The sequence below is a fragment of the Ananas comosus genome, unplaced genomic scaffold, assembly GCF_001540865.1.
Source record: "Ananas comosus cultivar F153 unplaced genomic scaffold, ASM154086v1, whole genome shotgun sequence".
NCBI classification, from domain to species: domain Eukaryota; kingdom Viridiplantae; phylum Streptophyta; class Magnoliopsida; order Poales; family Bromeliaceae; genus Ananas; species Ananas comosus.
The window spans coordinates 62,761-77,440 of record NW_017893380.1 but is presented as its reverse complement, the minus strand read 5'-3'; the positions used below and the strand labels follow the sequence as shown (position 1 = coordinate 77,440).

General features: G+C 43.9%; 1 protein-coding gene across 1 annotated transcript in view; it reads left to right on the top strand.

Annotated features, from left to right (window-relative positions):
• Positions 1-5,744: 5,744 nt before the first annotated feature.
• LOC109705827 (plant-specific TFIIB-related protein 1-like) overlaps positions 5,745-14,680 on the top strand; it is a 58,055-nt gene continuing 49,119 nt past the window's right edge. Inside the window, 3 exon segments of the mRNA XM_020226603.1 lie at positions 5,745-5,759; positions 7,334-7,507; positions 7,510-7,728. Of these exon segments, the coding sequence (XP_020082192.1) occupies positions 5,745-5,759; positions 7,334-7,507; positions 7,510-7,728 (408 nt within the window).

The window sequence follows — 14,680 nt, the reverse complement described above, 5'->3', positions numbered from 1 at the left end:
TATATATATATATATATATATATATAATATCAATCTTGTACATCTTGATGATGATTAGGGATGTTTAGAGCAAGTGTATTAAAGATACTTTATGACGTTAAATGCAAAGGTTTATTTTGGAGATTTGAGATGTATAAAAAAAATGATGCAAAGATTGTAAAAGAACTTCGAAGTTGAATGCATGTATGTGATTTAAATTTAATCATATTACTTGTTGATGTTTAGTTTAGTACTTTCACTTTGGCTATTGCTTGCCCTCGTGCAAGCCATTATGTTTGCTTCCGCATGTGTAAATTTTACTCTATTGATACTTGTTGTTGGGCCTTGGGCGGACATGGGAGTCTCTGTCCATTCGGCGTCTGTTCGACGGGTCCGAACCGGCCAAATTGGACCGGGTTCGGGGCGTGACAGGTGGGGCCTTTACAGGACGCCACAATTGCAAATAAGCACTCCCTCTTTTCATATTTGTAGCAGACCAAAGTCTGCTGCGAGGGACACTGCGTATCGGTACTACTGATTTTGTCACTGGTTACACGATTGAGCAACAGCCAAACCCGAGAGCTGCCTTCTCGGGTAGCTGACTTGGTACCGGTACAAGCTAAGGGTGTCATCGGTTACACCGTCGTGCAGAGGCTAACCCGAGAGCTACTGCTCTCAGTCAGCAGTATGGTACCGGTACCATCCAAGGCTGTCACCGGTTACCAATGCTCCAGAATTTCAGTTTTGTATTGTTTCGATTCCGTTTTGCGCCGAGCAATGCTAAAACCTTTCTTACTCTTTTGGAACTCAACTTTAACCCTTCCAACCTTATTGGAATGTTAAATGGACTTTGTCCAACTATTTCTCTCGCACACTTTGGTCAATTTGACTAAAGTTCAATATACTCTACCGGAGTTTCGATATATTACACCCTTGCTTTCGTCTTGTCCACATTTTGTCACACGAATGCCATACCCATTTAGTTGGAAATTCATCATCAGTTAATTCACGGGCATCATCATAGGTTGCATTCATCTGCATCCACTCAGTAAACATTGTTTTCTCAAAGTTAGGTCGACTTAACTTCAAGTAAACTTTGACTCCCATGATATGCTACGTTATTCATTAGAGGCAAGTGAACAATCAAGCGTTCAACTGTAGGTTCCCTATAATGTATATCAAACTGAAATAGTCTCCAAATAGCTTCGTATGCAGATAAATATCTACAGTCTAAATATCTCTTAATCTCATCAATCTGCCTATACTGGTCATCAGAATTACAATTGGCATTCGAATAATTATCCTCAAGTATAGCTCTTGCTCTATCTGGGCCTTTATTTATATACTTAAACAAATATTTGATGAGTCTCGTTTTGTTGCACGACTCAACATTAATATGAGCTTGATATTCAACAACTAAACAAATTATGCGGTACAACAAACCTATTGTCAAGCTCAATACCATTCTTTGTAATGAATCTTTTATTATTTCTCCTCCTATAAATAGCAAAGCCGTTTTCATCCAAAATAGTTTCGTTTCTATATTCTTTTGGAAAATATTTTGAGCATCTGCCTCTAGACATGCATGGCGCTTTAGAATTGGCCATGCCACATGGACCATGTATCATAAATTTTGAAACTGCTACGTATCCAAGTGGGTTAACACCTTTATTGGGTATTTCGGACGAAATAGTGGAATCTATGTCTGTAGTTGTTAGCAATTTGTGATCTGAATGCAGCCATACCAAGATATGTACATGGGGAAGACCTCTTTTCTGAAATTCAATAGTGTACAAATCTACAAAAAGCAAGAGAGGGAGAATTTAAAACTCAAAGTTGCAACATAATAGAATTTTGTAATAAAGAATATACACGCATACTAGCACCCGTTTTGCCAAAATAGTCCCCTTTCTTAATATCTGACATCAATGCTTCAACTTTCATTTTGAAAATCCTACTGACAATATCAGGTCGATCTTCTGCTCGCTGTCCAGGAATAAACTGTCACGCCCCGTGACTCGCCTATTTGGTCGGATTCGGGTCGTCAACAGACCGCCGAACGGACAGAGTTTCCCCTGTACGTCCTAGGCGTCGCAAACAGTACAATACAAGAGGTTCCAAATAGGAACAGTATTCATACAACGATTGCATAAGGAAGGTATCAAACAATATAAACAACTAAGCTATTACAAGCATTAACATCACATGCTTTTTACATATTACATTTTTGTTTTCTTTTCTTCCAAATACAATCAATAGTATTACAACATTGCATTCTTCTTTTCTACAACCCCTAGCTAGGCCGACTCGGGGTAATGCTATCTCTAGTCTCTGTGGTAGGGCGCTATCTACGGAGCTACGCCCTTTCCTCGTGCCGCCGCGCCGCTCACGTGTGAACCTGTACCCCCAAAAACAACACGGGGGTGAGAACTATTATCCATAGTTCCTAGTGGGTACGGCCACCCAAGGAAAAAGCTCGACCCACCAGGTTCGAAGGAGGCACTGCAACATGTTAGTCCAACAAGTATCCACAAATATATATATTTCATCAAATATTTTATGCAACTAACATTTATCATGTTCATACCTCGCAACATGCAACAATACAAATCATGCAACTCAATATGCAATGAGGTAAGTAGATCTACTAGTTCTACTCGCTATCTATAGCTTATCCAAATGACATCTAAGTTTTCCTCTATTTTAGATTCATGTCAGTTACAATTCTGCTCCTAAGGTTTTATCTACCTTTCCAAAGCTATCCACTCGACTCGGTCTTGAGTCAATCATCCGTCGAATACCGCGCAAAGCCAGACTCAAGGTGAAGGACATCTCACTTGCACCTTAGCCTTAAATCCACTCAACTGGGATACCAACTGGGATGCCAATCCACTCTGCTGGGATTCATCCATAGCTCACAAGAATGTCACCCAATCTCACTAGCTAACCAAAAGGTTAAACCCCGACTCACTTTTCAATCTCATAGGTGAGGGGAATCTGCACTCGCACACCGAGACGGTCTGCGGGACAACTATGTCTGCCCCGGGACAACTACGTCTGCCCCTATCGTGAAGTACTCCGGAGACCACTGCTTGGGTGGAGCGACCACACCAAGTAAAAACAGACTAAGTGAGTATGATCCAATCCTCTCACTCGAGGATACCCTGTCTACTAGGTTTAACAACGACACGGGAAATTTACTAATCCCAACAATAATGTCACAAGTGTCTCTACTACACTAGTTTCACGTGGCACATATCCACGACTCGGAAAATCATCTATCCCTATGTTCATGTCATAGTGTCTATACTACACTAGTCCAAATGCCACTCGATCTACTTGACACTCTACTTGTCCACATCGAGTATTATAGTTTTCATATTCTTGTTTTCCAATGTTGAATTCTCTAATCCACCTAGAGTTATCGACCCAAGTCCAACATGCATAGTTCTTCTAACATAATCCATATATGTAAACATGCATAGTTCATCTAGCATCTCAAGATACGTCAACATGCATATTTATCTAACATAATCCATATATGTCAACATGCATAGTTCTTCTAACATAATTCATATATGTCATCATGCATTCATTTAGCATTATGTAATCATGCATTCCATCTAGTATTTTTACAACACATCATCATGTACTCAAATGGTAGCCTAACATAGCATTTGACTTATGCATTCATATATTCTAAAACCAACTACTATTATATGCATCAATAATAAACATCACTACGCTTCGACATGGAAGCGAGCTAAACATTTCGATGAGCACAACCCACCTCAAATCGCTTTCCGATTGCTTGTAGTCACTTGCAATCGGCCTCCTGCGGTATTCGTTGTCCGGTTCAGCCCGATCTTGCAAATGATCACCAACCGTGTGTCAATTCATGGCCTCAGATTTTAAAGGTCTATAACTTGATGCCGCGATGCTAGGAATCCGTTTTCGTCATTTTTGGACGCCGCCTCGGCCCTCCAGGCGGAAACGAAGCCAAAACGTCCTTTTTCCCCATATCTTCGCGTACCTCGACGGATTGCCGAACCGACTTCGCCAACGCGTCAGGAAACCTAACAATTTGGTTTGTATAGGGTTGATTTAGATCAAAACCCTCTAATTTTCAAACCCTCATTTTTGAGCCCTAAGATGCACTATTGTAAGAAATTATCATATAACCTCTTAATTCATGCAATAGTCATCCATTTAGCATCTAAGGATTCTACTAAATTCATTTCTAAGGCATACAATTCATTCCTTAGCAATCTACCATGAGAGGAGCTTAAGCTTACCTCAACAAGCTTTTCCTTTCCAAGCTAAGGAAGAAGAAGAAGATGATAATCCATCTTCAAGCTCCAATCTCCACCAACTCCTTCTCTTGGTTCCAACGTTATGAGAGAGAGAGAGAGAGGGCTTTCTTTGGTTGCAAGTGTGAAGGAGAGGGAGAGAATGTGTGTGTGCGTATGATGCATTCAGCCAAGCCACTTCCTCTAATAGGTGCTGTAACAATTGCACAAAACCCCTCATATAACACTATTACAACTTTCAATTTAGCAGCTCAAGATCAGATACTTTTCGCCGGCCCTTCTGAATGTCCGTTTATGGCCCGACAGCGCAAACCGATGATCATTCAGTCAAGACGAGATACCTGCTGACAGGTTTCGGCGTGCTGGAGGCTATGCTCGCACTTCGGAGCACTGCCTGCCACTGTGGAGAGCGCGGGAGTGACACGAAAGTCTGCGAACTCCGCGCACAGCATGAAAACATGCTTAACTCACAAACCAGGGGCTCGCTAACCCCAACGAAGGTGGCCACGATAATCGTCACTGATCAAGGATCATCGTGCTCACCTTCGGAAGCCTCGGGGTGCCCTCGAATCCTCGGAACCGCGATCCGAACCCTAACCAATGCGCAGAAATCTGAACTAAGCTTACTGGAGCTTGGTGGAGCTAGGGCACGGCCGGCGGTGGCAGGGCGGTGGGCGCGCCGGCGTCAGGCGAGTGCGGGCGATGGAGGGAGGCCGGGGCGCGCGTCGGCCAGTGATAGAAGGCGGCGGCAGCGACGGGCAATGATGTCCTAGCCACACTAACCCGTAGAGGTCACGGGCCAGGTCTGGCCGACAGGGAACTCTAACGGCAGGGCGCCGACGGTGGACGAGTGCAGACGGCAAGGGAGGGCCGGTGCTCACGCGGGCCAGCGGCGGGAGGCGGCGTTGGCTGTGCAGGAAGGAACCGAGCCTACACGGCCCTATCTCGGGCAAAGAATGCATCTCCGGCCACAGCGATGGCCGGAGCGGGCAAGGAAGGGGCGCGACCTTCGCCTGGAGCCCAGAGAAGGAGGTGGAGCCGGCGGCAAGCAACCAAGAATGCAGCACTATCAGGCTCAGCCGCATCAGCCCGAGCTTGCAGCAAACCGCAGGTTCCGTGACGGCAGAGCTCGNGCTCCGATTGACGGCGATGGTGGTGCCCAAGTGCGACTCGGCCGCCAAGCCCCAGGAGACTCCAACCAGGCAGCAGCCGCGGCGGCGGCACTCAGGGCAGCCACGACCGGTGGGGAGGCTCGTCGGAGGTGCGGGGATGTTGCCGGAGATGGCTCGCATGGAGGGGGCTCACTAGCCTGACCTCGACAGAAGGAGAGGGAGGTGTTGGTGGGGGGGGAGTGATGAAGAGGAAGATAGTGATGGTGCTGGCAGCACTCGGCTAGCCAGAGCACCCTCGTCGGCGGCCGGGAAGCACGCGGCACATCCCCCCGGCAGAGAAGAGATGGCTGGGGGCTCGGTAGGGGAAGATGGAGGCTTAGGGTTAGGGTTTCCCATGGAGAACCCAAAGTAATCATTTTATGCATATGGCATTTTTGCACAAAAGTCCTCCGAAACAGATTATTTGCATCTGAGTCCTTCACAGCGCAAGTAAATCATGTGTACGCACCTCCACGTTCGATTTCACGCAAAACGGTACATAAAATATCGTGCTTTTCGCAAAATTACCGTTTTGCCATAAATGACCCCTCCTCGATCAACGTGCAATATCAGGAGATCCGTCCGTTAGATTTGCGAAAGGACTGCTACACCAGTGCGATCAGCACGACAGAGACAACAAACTCCCAACTTTGTTTCACCTCGTTTAGTCACGGATTTGCGACAAAATCCGTTCTCTCTCCAAAAGGCAAAACGACGCACAAATACATATAACGTATGTATCATCAGTTTTCTCGAGATCCGTGCATCAAATTTAAAATTCGTCAGTGCCATTGATTCTAGAATAGCTGAACCGTTCAAAACGAGCTATTGGATCGCTATGAACGGAGTCAGATATGCGCCAGAAGCCAACTCCACACATCAGTCTCTCCGGAAAATCGGAGTTACTATTCATTTTAAGTGATTAGTATTTATCGCGTAACTTTTCTATTCTAACTCCTTTCTCCTAAAACTTATCGAGTGCTTATGTAATTAAATTGCACACAAAAACATCATCAACAGAGAGTTTAGCTACACTGCCAAAATCTCAGTCGTTACACAATGCTAATTGCACTTTCAATTCTCAAACATTGATGCGCGTGACATTTTGATCCTCAAACTTTATTTTGTAATCATTTTAGGCCAAACTTTTTGAATTGTCACAATAAATTTCATAATCCCATTTAATTAGTAAAATAATAATATTTTGTTAATTTGATGGTGATGTTGTAGTGCTATAATTTATGGCCTAGTCCAATTATTAAGTTGCCACATCACTTCCATATTATTAAAACATCATTATCTAGTCAGTTATAATTAGATTATAAGACTTGAATACAATAACATAGAATGTTTGAACGGAAAATTAAAATAAACTAAAAAAATGTTATACGTATATAAAAAATGAGTGTATTCATAAAAATAAATTAGTATAAAATTAAAAAAGGACAAGATAACAGCCAAATATAAATTCTTGAATAAAGAAGTATAGGTCATACACTCTCTTGTGTGTTGTGTGCGCACTAGTAACATTGCTTGTTTACTCATTAACCTTTGACATTTGTCTGTCTCTTTATTTTATTATTATTATTATTATTTTTATTTACTTTCTTTATTTTATTTTAGTTTCTAAATTTTATTTATTTATTTTTTTTAGTTTTTGTTTTGGTGGCCTGTAACTTATTCGAGGCCAAGTTGTCTCAACTTTTGAAGCTGAATTTATTTTCTATATGAACGAAGCGGGTAGCGTGCTGCGATCTCTCTCTCTCTCTCTCTCTCTCTCAAAAAAAAAAAAAAAGAAAAAAAGAAAAAAAGAAAAAAAGAACCCTTTGAGAACCACTGTGTCAAAGTCCTCAAAGTTTGAGGACCAAAAGTGCAATTTACCCTTAATAAAAGGAGGCCTCGTGCGGCCGCGTCGTGGAGGAGCGCCTCCCAACCGGCTTCGTCACCGCCTTCTCCGCCTGTTCCATCGAGCCTGCCCCTGTCTTTGCCCGATCCGCCCTCTCCTTCTCCGGCCACTTCGCCGAGCTCGAGCGGGCCCTCCTCGGCGGCGGCGGCGCCGATCCCTCAAGGCTGCTCCACTAATCTCCGTCGACAGCCTCCGAGCCTACCTGCAAATCATCGACGTCGCCTCCATTCTAGGGTTCGATCACGACATCGCCGACCACGCCTTTGAGCTCTTCAAGGACTGCTCCTCCGCCATTTGCCTCAAGAATCGCAGTGTTAAGGCCCTCGCTACCTCCGCCCTCATGCAGGCGATCCGGGAGGCGCAGGAGCCGAGGACTCTGTAGGTTCCGATCCGTTCCCTAATATTTCTAATCTATTTATGAGGATTAATAACCGGATGCTCTGATTGCATAGATTTCGTTATTGTTAAGATCCATCCATCTATGAATGGTTTTGAAGTTTATATTGCCCTAAACATCACGTTGACTGGCAAAGAATGGATTACAAGCTTACAACACCCTTTTGCGACATCATAGTAATTGTTAAGAATCGTTGTGAAGTTCATAGTTGCCCTAAAACATCATGCTAATTGTCAAAGAATGGATTTAAAGGTTACGATGCCCTAGAACATCATGCTAGTTGTGGAAGAATGGTTTTGAAGGTGACAATGCCCTAGATCGTCGTGCTAGTTGTTGAAAAATGGTTTTGAAGGTTACAGTGCCCTAAAACATCGTGCTAATTGTTGAAGAATAGTTTTGAAGGTTGCAATGACCTAAATCATCAGACGAATGGTTTTGAAGGTTAAAATGCCCTAGAACTGTCACGCCCCGGGACCTGGCATAGGCCCGTCCGGTGCGCGCCTAGACCCGCCATATGCCTGCACATATAAGGCGTCTACAATAATAGAGATATGAAAGCAAGAAAAGTAAGACAACTAGAGATATCAGAGCAGCCATCAGCTAAATTCTAATAACAAATAGAAGAAAAGAAAACTAATCCACTAATGTAAAACATAAGGTAAATACATCAATTGTCTCAAAATACAAAATGGGTGGTCTCTATACATGGTACAACTCTCAACCTCTCCAAAATAAAACCAATGAGAGGTAGACCATCTATCGATACGTCCCTTGCCAAAGGGCTAGCTTGAGACGATGCCCTTTCCGCGGTCCCTAGCCTCGCCCGATGTGGAAGGCTTTGAAAGGAAACAAGAAACAAGGGGCGTGAGAACTATAATTTATAGTTTCCAGTGGGCAATTACTGACCTCAGCACAATGCACCACTAGGCCTAAAAGAGTAAGGTAGATACGAAAAGCAATAGAAATAAGCTGCAGATATAAAAGCATGTATAAATGCTAAACTACTATGCCATGAATAACATGATGTCAATAAGTAGTACATTCATTCTATCATGATCAAGTGTGTCCAATACTCAACTAGTATAATCCCACGCGGCAAGCAAGTATACCATAATACAATGAGCGATATTACTAAGTATACTACATGTCATAAATGTCCAAAGCTATGCATTAAGCATGTCAAGCTAATCCAACTACTACACTCTATCTAGTAGTGATTATCATTATGGATAGATGTCATTGTTCAATCTTGTTTTAGGACCTACACAAGTGTAGTCCAGCTTATGCCACCTAAGTGCCGGTGGTAGTTCCAACATTCCTACTCTAGGAATGAGTCTATCCTTATAACACACTGGACCTGTGCAAATTGCGAGGTTCGAGTGCTTGACTTGGATTCCGAGCTTTTCCACACTTGGTGGAGGGTCGTAGATGGTATTACGACCTAAGAGTTCGAATTCCTGGATTTTGGCTAAGTCCTGAGAGTTTTCACCCTCGGGGACCGGTCCCTGGTAGGAGAGACCGGTCCCCACGGAATAGTGTCGCGGCAAAACCTGAGACAACCGGTCCCTGGCAGGGAGAGACTGGTCCCCGAGAGCATGTTTTGCGGGAGGGTTCTGAGGGACCGGTCCCAGTTGGGAGAGACCGGTCCCTCTGGGCGAAAATTGCCCAGACCCGGACAGTGCACAGGTTTGATTGTTGAGGGACCTAACTGGATTTTATTGCTTTAGAGGGCTTTTAAAGCCATTTCCCCTCACTTCTCACTCTCTCACACCTCTAGAAAGAGAAGAAGAGAAGAAGATGAAGAAGGAGGAGAGGAAGAGCTTGCTTGAGGGAGCTTGGAGCATCAACCCTTTCTCTCTTTCTTCACCATTAGAGGCTTGGAGCTTGGACTTGGAGCTTTGTGGAGGATCAAACTCCAATCCTTGAGGATTTTGAGCTTAGTTTGGAGCATCCTAGAGGTATGTGGCTAGTTTCTCTCCTCTAGATCCTAGTTTTGGAGATTTTTATTAGATGAAACTCTAAATTTGGATTTTATGGCTTATTTTGGGGATTTTCGATTTGAGGGCTTTGAGACCTAATTGATGGGTTTAGAATCTTGGTTTAGGTTGAATTTGAAGGACTCTAACTCCCATTTGGAGATCGAGAGAGCTTCCTTCACACTTGGTCAGTTTTTCTCCACCTTAGCTTGAGATGGTTAATGATTGAGCTTTGTATTGTTCGTAAGGTCCGTTTGACTCTTGTTCCTACATCTTTAGGGTGCTAGGAGACTAGTGGGCATCTTCGTCGAAGCTTACGAAGAGTTGCAAGAGTTGTGGTGGGTTTGACTTCATGAAAACAGGGCAAAATAGCCCCTATGCATATTGTACTTATCGTAATCTCAATTTGACATCAAATACATGCTAAATAGAATTTATGTGAATTTTAGAATACTTAAAATGCATGCCTTATGTATCATAAACTTTTCACTCTATGTAGTAGGGTATTCTGGGTTTTTTTTAGCATGCATGTGAGAAGTGGTTCTCTTTGCTAGTTGGGTACTTGTCTCGTACGATGAAAATGATTAGAATTATGCATTCATGAACATAATTATCATACTTGGACATAGAGACCAAAAGTGTCATAAAGGGGCACTTGGACTAGCAAACTATGAAACTGTTATTTGAGACTTAGTGATAGGCCATTGACATCTTTTATATTCCATGTTAGAGACATGATGGCATAGAGATAGGCCTACGAGAGATGTGACGTATTCCATGTTGTTAGACATGAAGACTTGGTACTTGAGACGGATCTTTTGGTTACTTGTCATTGTGCTCATTTGCACATGCTTGTGAGGGTCGCTCCCTACAAGCCGGCACTCCGGAGATGGCCATCGCGATATCTATTTGCCATGCGGGGTTGGGCGCCGAAGTGGATTGCCGTGGAAAAGGCTCATTCCTAGAGTGAGGATGTTGACTACCACGGGGCCATTAGGCTCGGCACCAGTCAGACAGCCTACGGGTGGGTCTCAGAGCCAGACAGCCTACGGACGGGTCTCTTCAGATTTGACTTTGAGCATTCATCATGCCATGTGGACATTGACTAGAATAGTAAACAATGATATCTTTACTATTTAGCTTGTGGACATCATACTAGTGATACTTTGGTACATTCATGCTAGTGTAGCATTTTATTACTTGAGTAGAATCATGCTAAGTAGTGATATCTTGTGGTAGCAAGTATTCTTGTTTATTTACTTGTTGCACTCATCGCTCGTACTTATACTTGTTTACTAACCCCTTTTGTAGTTTTTGGGTCTAGTGGCGCATGCTAACTCATTTCCACTATATGAAACATAATTTCAAGTCCCGAATGCGAATGCTAACTCATGCATAAATCCCACATGCAAGTTCTCTACTACATAGAGGTTCAAAAATGCATTGTATACAACATAAGCATTTTAAGCATTCTAAAATTCATAAATAATGCATCTAACATGAAAATAAATAATTTTTCATTTTACGATACTCAAATCAACAAAAATGAGATTTTCTCATTCTTGGAGAGGTCAAACCTACCGAAGCTTCGCTAAAACTCCTTCGTTTCGCCGAACGGAGTTGTCCACAATTCTCCTAATACCCTAAAGGTTACAAGAGAAGAGATACTCATACGTTACGAACAACCCTAAGCTCAAACATTAAGCAATTCTAGCAAGGGGGTAAAAACTCACCTACAATGGTGATAATCTCTATTAATCCTCAAAAGGAAGTTAGAACCCTTCCAATCCAACCTAGAGGAAGGTTCTAATCCAAAAGATTAAGCTCCAAAAGCCCTAAATCCAAAATGCCCAAAATTAACCCTAAATTCCCATTTTAGAGTTTCATCTCAAATCAACCAATAAAACAAGAAATCTAGAGGAAAGAACAAGTTGCCTACCTCTTAGAAGCTTCAATCAAGGCTCAAAGTCCACAAGGTGTGATGATCTTCCCTCAATCAAGCTCCAAATCCAAGCTTCAAGCCTTCATCACGGAGGAAATGCCACCAAGGAGCAAAAAGAGGTGATTAAACACCAAAATTCAAGCAAAAGGCAAGACAAAGCCAAGGAGAAGGAGGGGAGAGCTCCTTTACCTCAATCCCTGCTGTTCCAAGCTCAAGGAACAGCCCTAGGGGCATGGGGGCTAAATAGATAAGCAACAATGCAAAAATACCCCTGAAAAATTACAGTTTTGCAGTTCTGCCAAAGTGTACCGGTACACGAAAAAGTGTACTGGTACAAATCCTGCGAGACAGCAAACCCGAGCCTCGGATTGGCTATAATCCACATCTGTATCGGTACAACCATCAAGGTTGTACCGGTATACAACCCTGCAGAGGCAACCCGAGAGCTGACCAACTAATCCAATCTTTTGGATTTCGGTGCCAAGTTTAAAACCTCAATTCTCGGAATGTGAGCCATGGGTCAGAACTCTATCTACGACCCTCCAAAAACTGTGGAAAGGCTCAGAATACAGATCAAACACTCGAACCTCGCAATTTGCAAAGGTCCAGTGTGTTACATTCACCCCTCCTAAAAAGGAGTTTCGTCCGCGAAACTCAAAAAGCAAAGTACCTCAAGCCTCCATCTGAAAAAGATGGGGATAGTGCTCATGCAGTGCGCTCTCCAACTCCCAAGTGGCCTCGCGTTCATCGTGGTTGCTCCAAAGCACCCTCACAAAGGGAATCTCACGGTTCTGTAGCCTCTTCACCTCGCGAGCCAAAATCCTCAGAGGCTGCTCTTCAAAGCTCAAGTCATCCCTCAGCTCCACTGGTAGAGCATCCAACACATGAGCCGGATCATGGATATATTTTCGAAGGACTGATACATAAAATACATTGTATACACCCGATAGGTTTGGTGGTAGAGCAAGTCGATACGCTACCGAGCCTACACGCTCCAAAATCTCATACGGTCCAATGTATCGGGGACTCAACTTTCCCCGGATACCAAATCTTTTAATTCCCTTGGTCGGCGAGACTTTCAAAAAGACATGATCTCCAATCTGAAACTCCAAGTCTCGTCGACGCTGGTCAGCATAACTCTTTTGCCTACTCTGGGCTATCAATAGTCGCTCTCGAGCAATACGAACCTTGTCCTCTACTTCCTGGAGCACATCGGGGCCTAAAGCCAATCTCTCGCCAACTTCACTCTAATGAAGTGGCGATCTACACTTTCGTCCATAAAGTGCCTCGAAGGGTGCCATCTTGATGCTTGCTTGATAACTATTGTTATAAGCAAACTCCGCCATCGGTAGATGCTGCGACCATTCTCCCTATAAGTCTATCACACAGGCTCGAAGCATATCCTCAAGAGTCTGTATAGTACGCTCTGACTGCCCATCACTCTGAGGGTGGAAAGCTGTACTGAAATCCAAACGCGTGCCCAAGGCATCCTATAAGCTCCTCCAAAAATGGGATACAAAACGGGGATCTCGATCCGAAACTATAGAAATAGGTACCCCGTTCAATCACACAATCTCATCAAGATATACCTGTGCGAGTCTCTCACCAGTCCAAGTCGTGTGAATAGGTATGAAATGAGCCAATTTCGTCAACCTATCCACGATCACCCAAATAGCATCATGACCGGCCTGTGAGCGAGGCAATCCCATCACGAAATCCATGGTGATTTTCTCCCACTTCCATACTGGAATCAATAAGCTCTGCAATTTTCCCGCGGGGACTCGATGCTCAGCTTTCACCTGTTGGCAAGTTAGACATCTAGCAACAAACTCACCAACGTCCTTTTTCATCCCGGGCCACCAATAAAGCAACTTCAAGTCCTTGTACATCTTGGTGCCTCCCGGATGTATCACATAAGGTGCACGGTGTGCTTCTTGAAGAATGTCTTCTTTAATACCGAGATCCGCCGGTACACACAACCGCCCGCCGAAATGCATCAGCCCAACACCATCCACTGTGAAGTCACCGGTGCAACCATCATCAATCTTAGCTTTAAGCCTTTGCAACTCCACATCGTGAGCTTGCTTTTCTTTGATTCTCTCCAAAAGGGTAGGTTGCACCACCAAAGCCATCAACCTCAAAGGTGTATCAGGAGTCACCACCTCCAACTCCAACCGATTTATCTGCTCGATCAACGCCGATTGAGTAACCATAGGCATTGCTAAGTTTTTCGCCGATTTCCGACTTAGCGCATCCGCCACCATGTTAGCCTTGCCCGGGTGGTAAAAAATAGTCAAATCATAATCCTTGAGTAGCTCCAACCATCTGCGCTGCCTCAAGTTCAACTCCTTCTGAGTGAATAAATACTTTAAGCTTTTGTGATCCGTATATACTTCACACCGCTCGCCATAAAAATAATGGCGCCATAGCTTCAATGCAAAGACTACGGCCGCCAACTCCAAGTCGTGAGTAAGGTAATTCCTTTCATACTCCTTTAACTGGCGAGAAGCATACGCGATCACTTTCCCGTCCTGCATCAAAACACAACCCAATTCATTAAAGGAAGCGTCGCTATAAATCACGTACCCTGCTCCAGCAGTAGGCAAGGTTAGATCGGGGCAGTCATCAATCTCTGCTTCAGCTCTTGAAAGCTTCTTTCACACGCATCATTCCAAATGAACTTGGTGCTTTTATGCGTGAGCCTCGTGGGGGGAGTGGATAACTTTGCAAATCCCTCAACAAACCGTCGGTAGTAGCTGGCCAAACCAATGAAACTCCGTATCTCGGTAACACTTGTCGGCCTCGGCCAATCCTTAATTGCTTTAATTTTCCTAGGATCTACAGCTATACCTGATCCTGAAATCAAATGGCCCAAAAATGCCACCTCTCTAAGCCAAAACTCACACATTTTCAATTTGGCATAGAGCTTCTTTTCCCGAAGCACTTGAAGTACTAGCCTCAAATGCTCCTCGTGATCCGCATCACTCCGAGAATAGACCAAAATGTCGTCGATGAACAC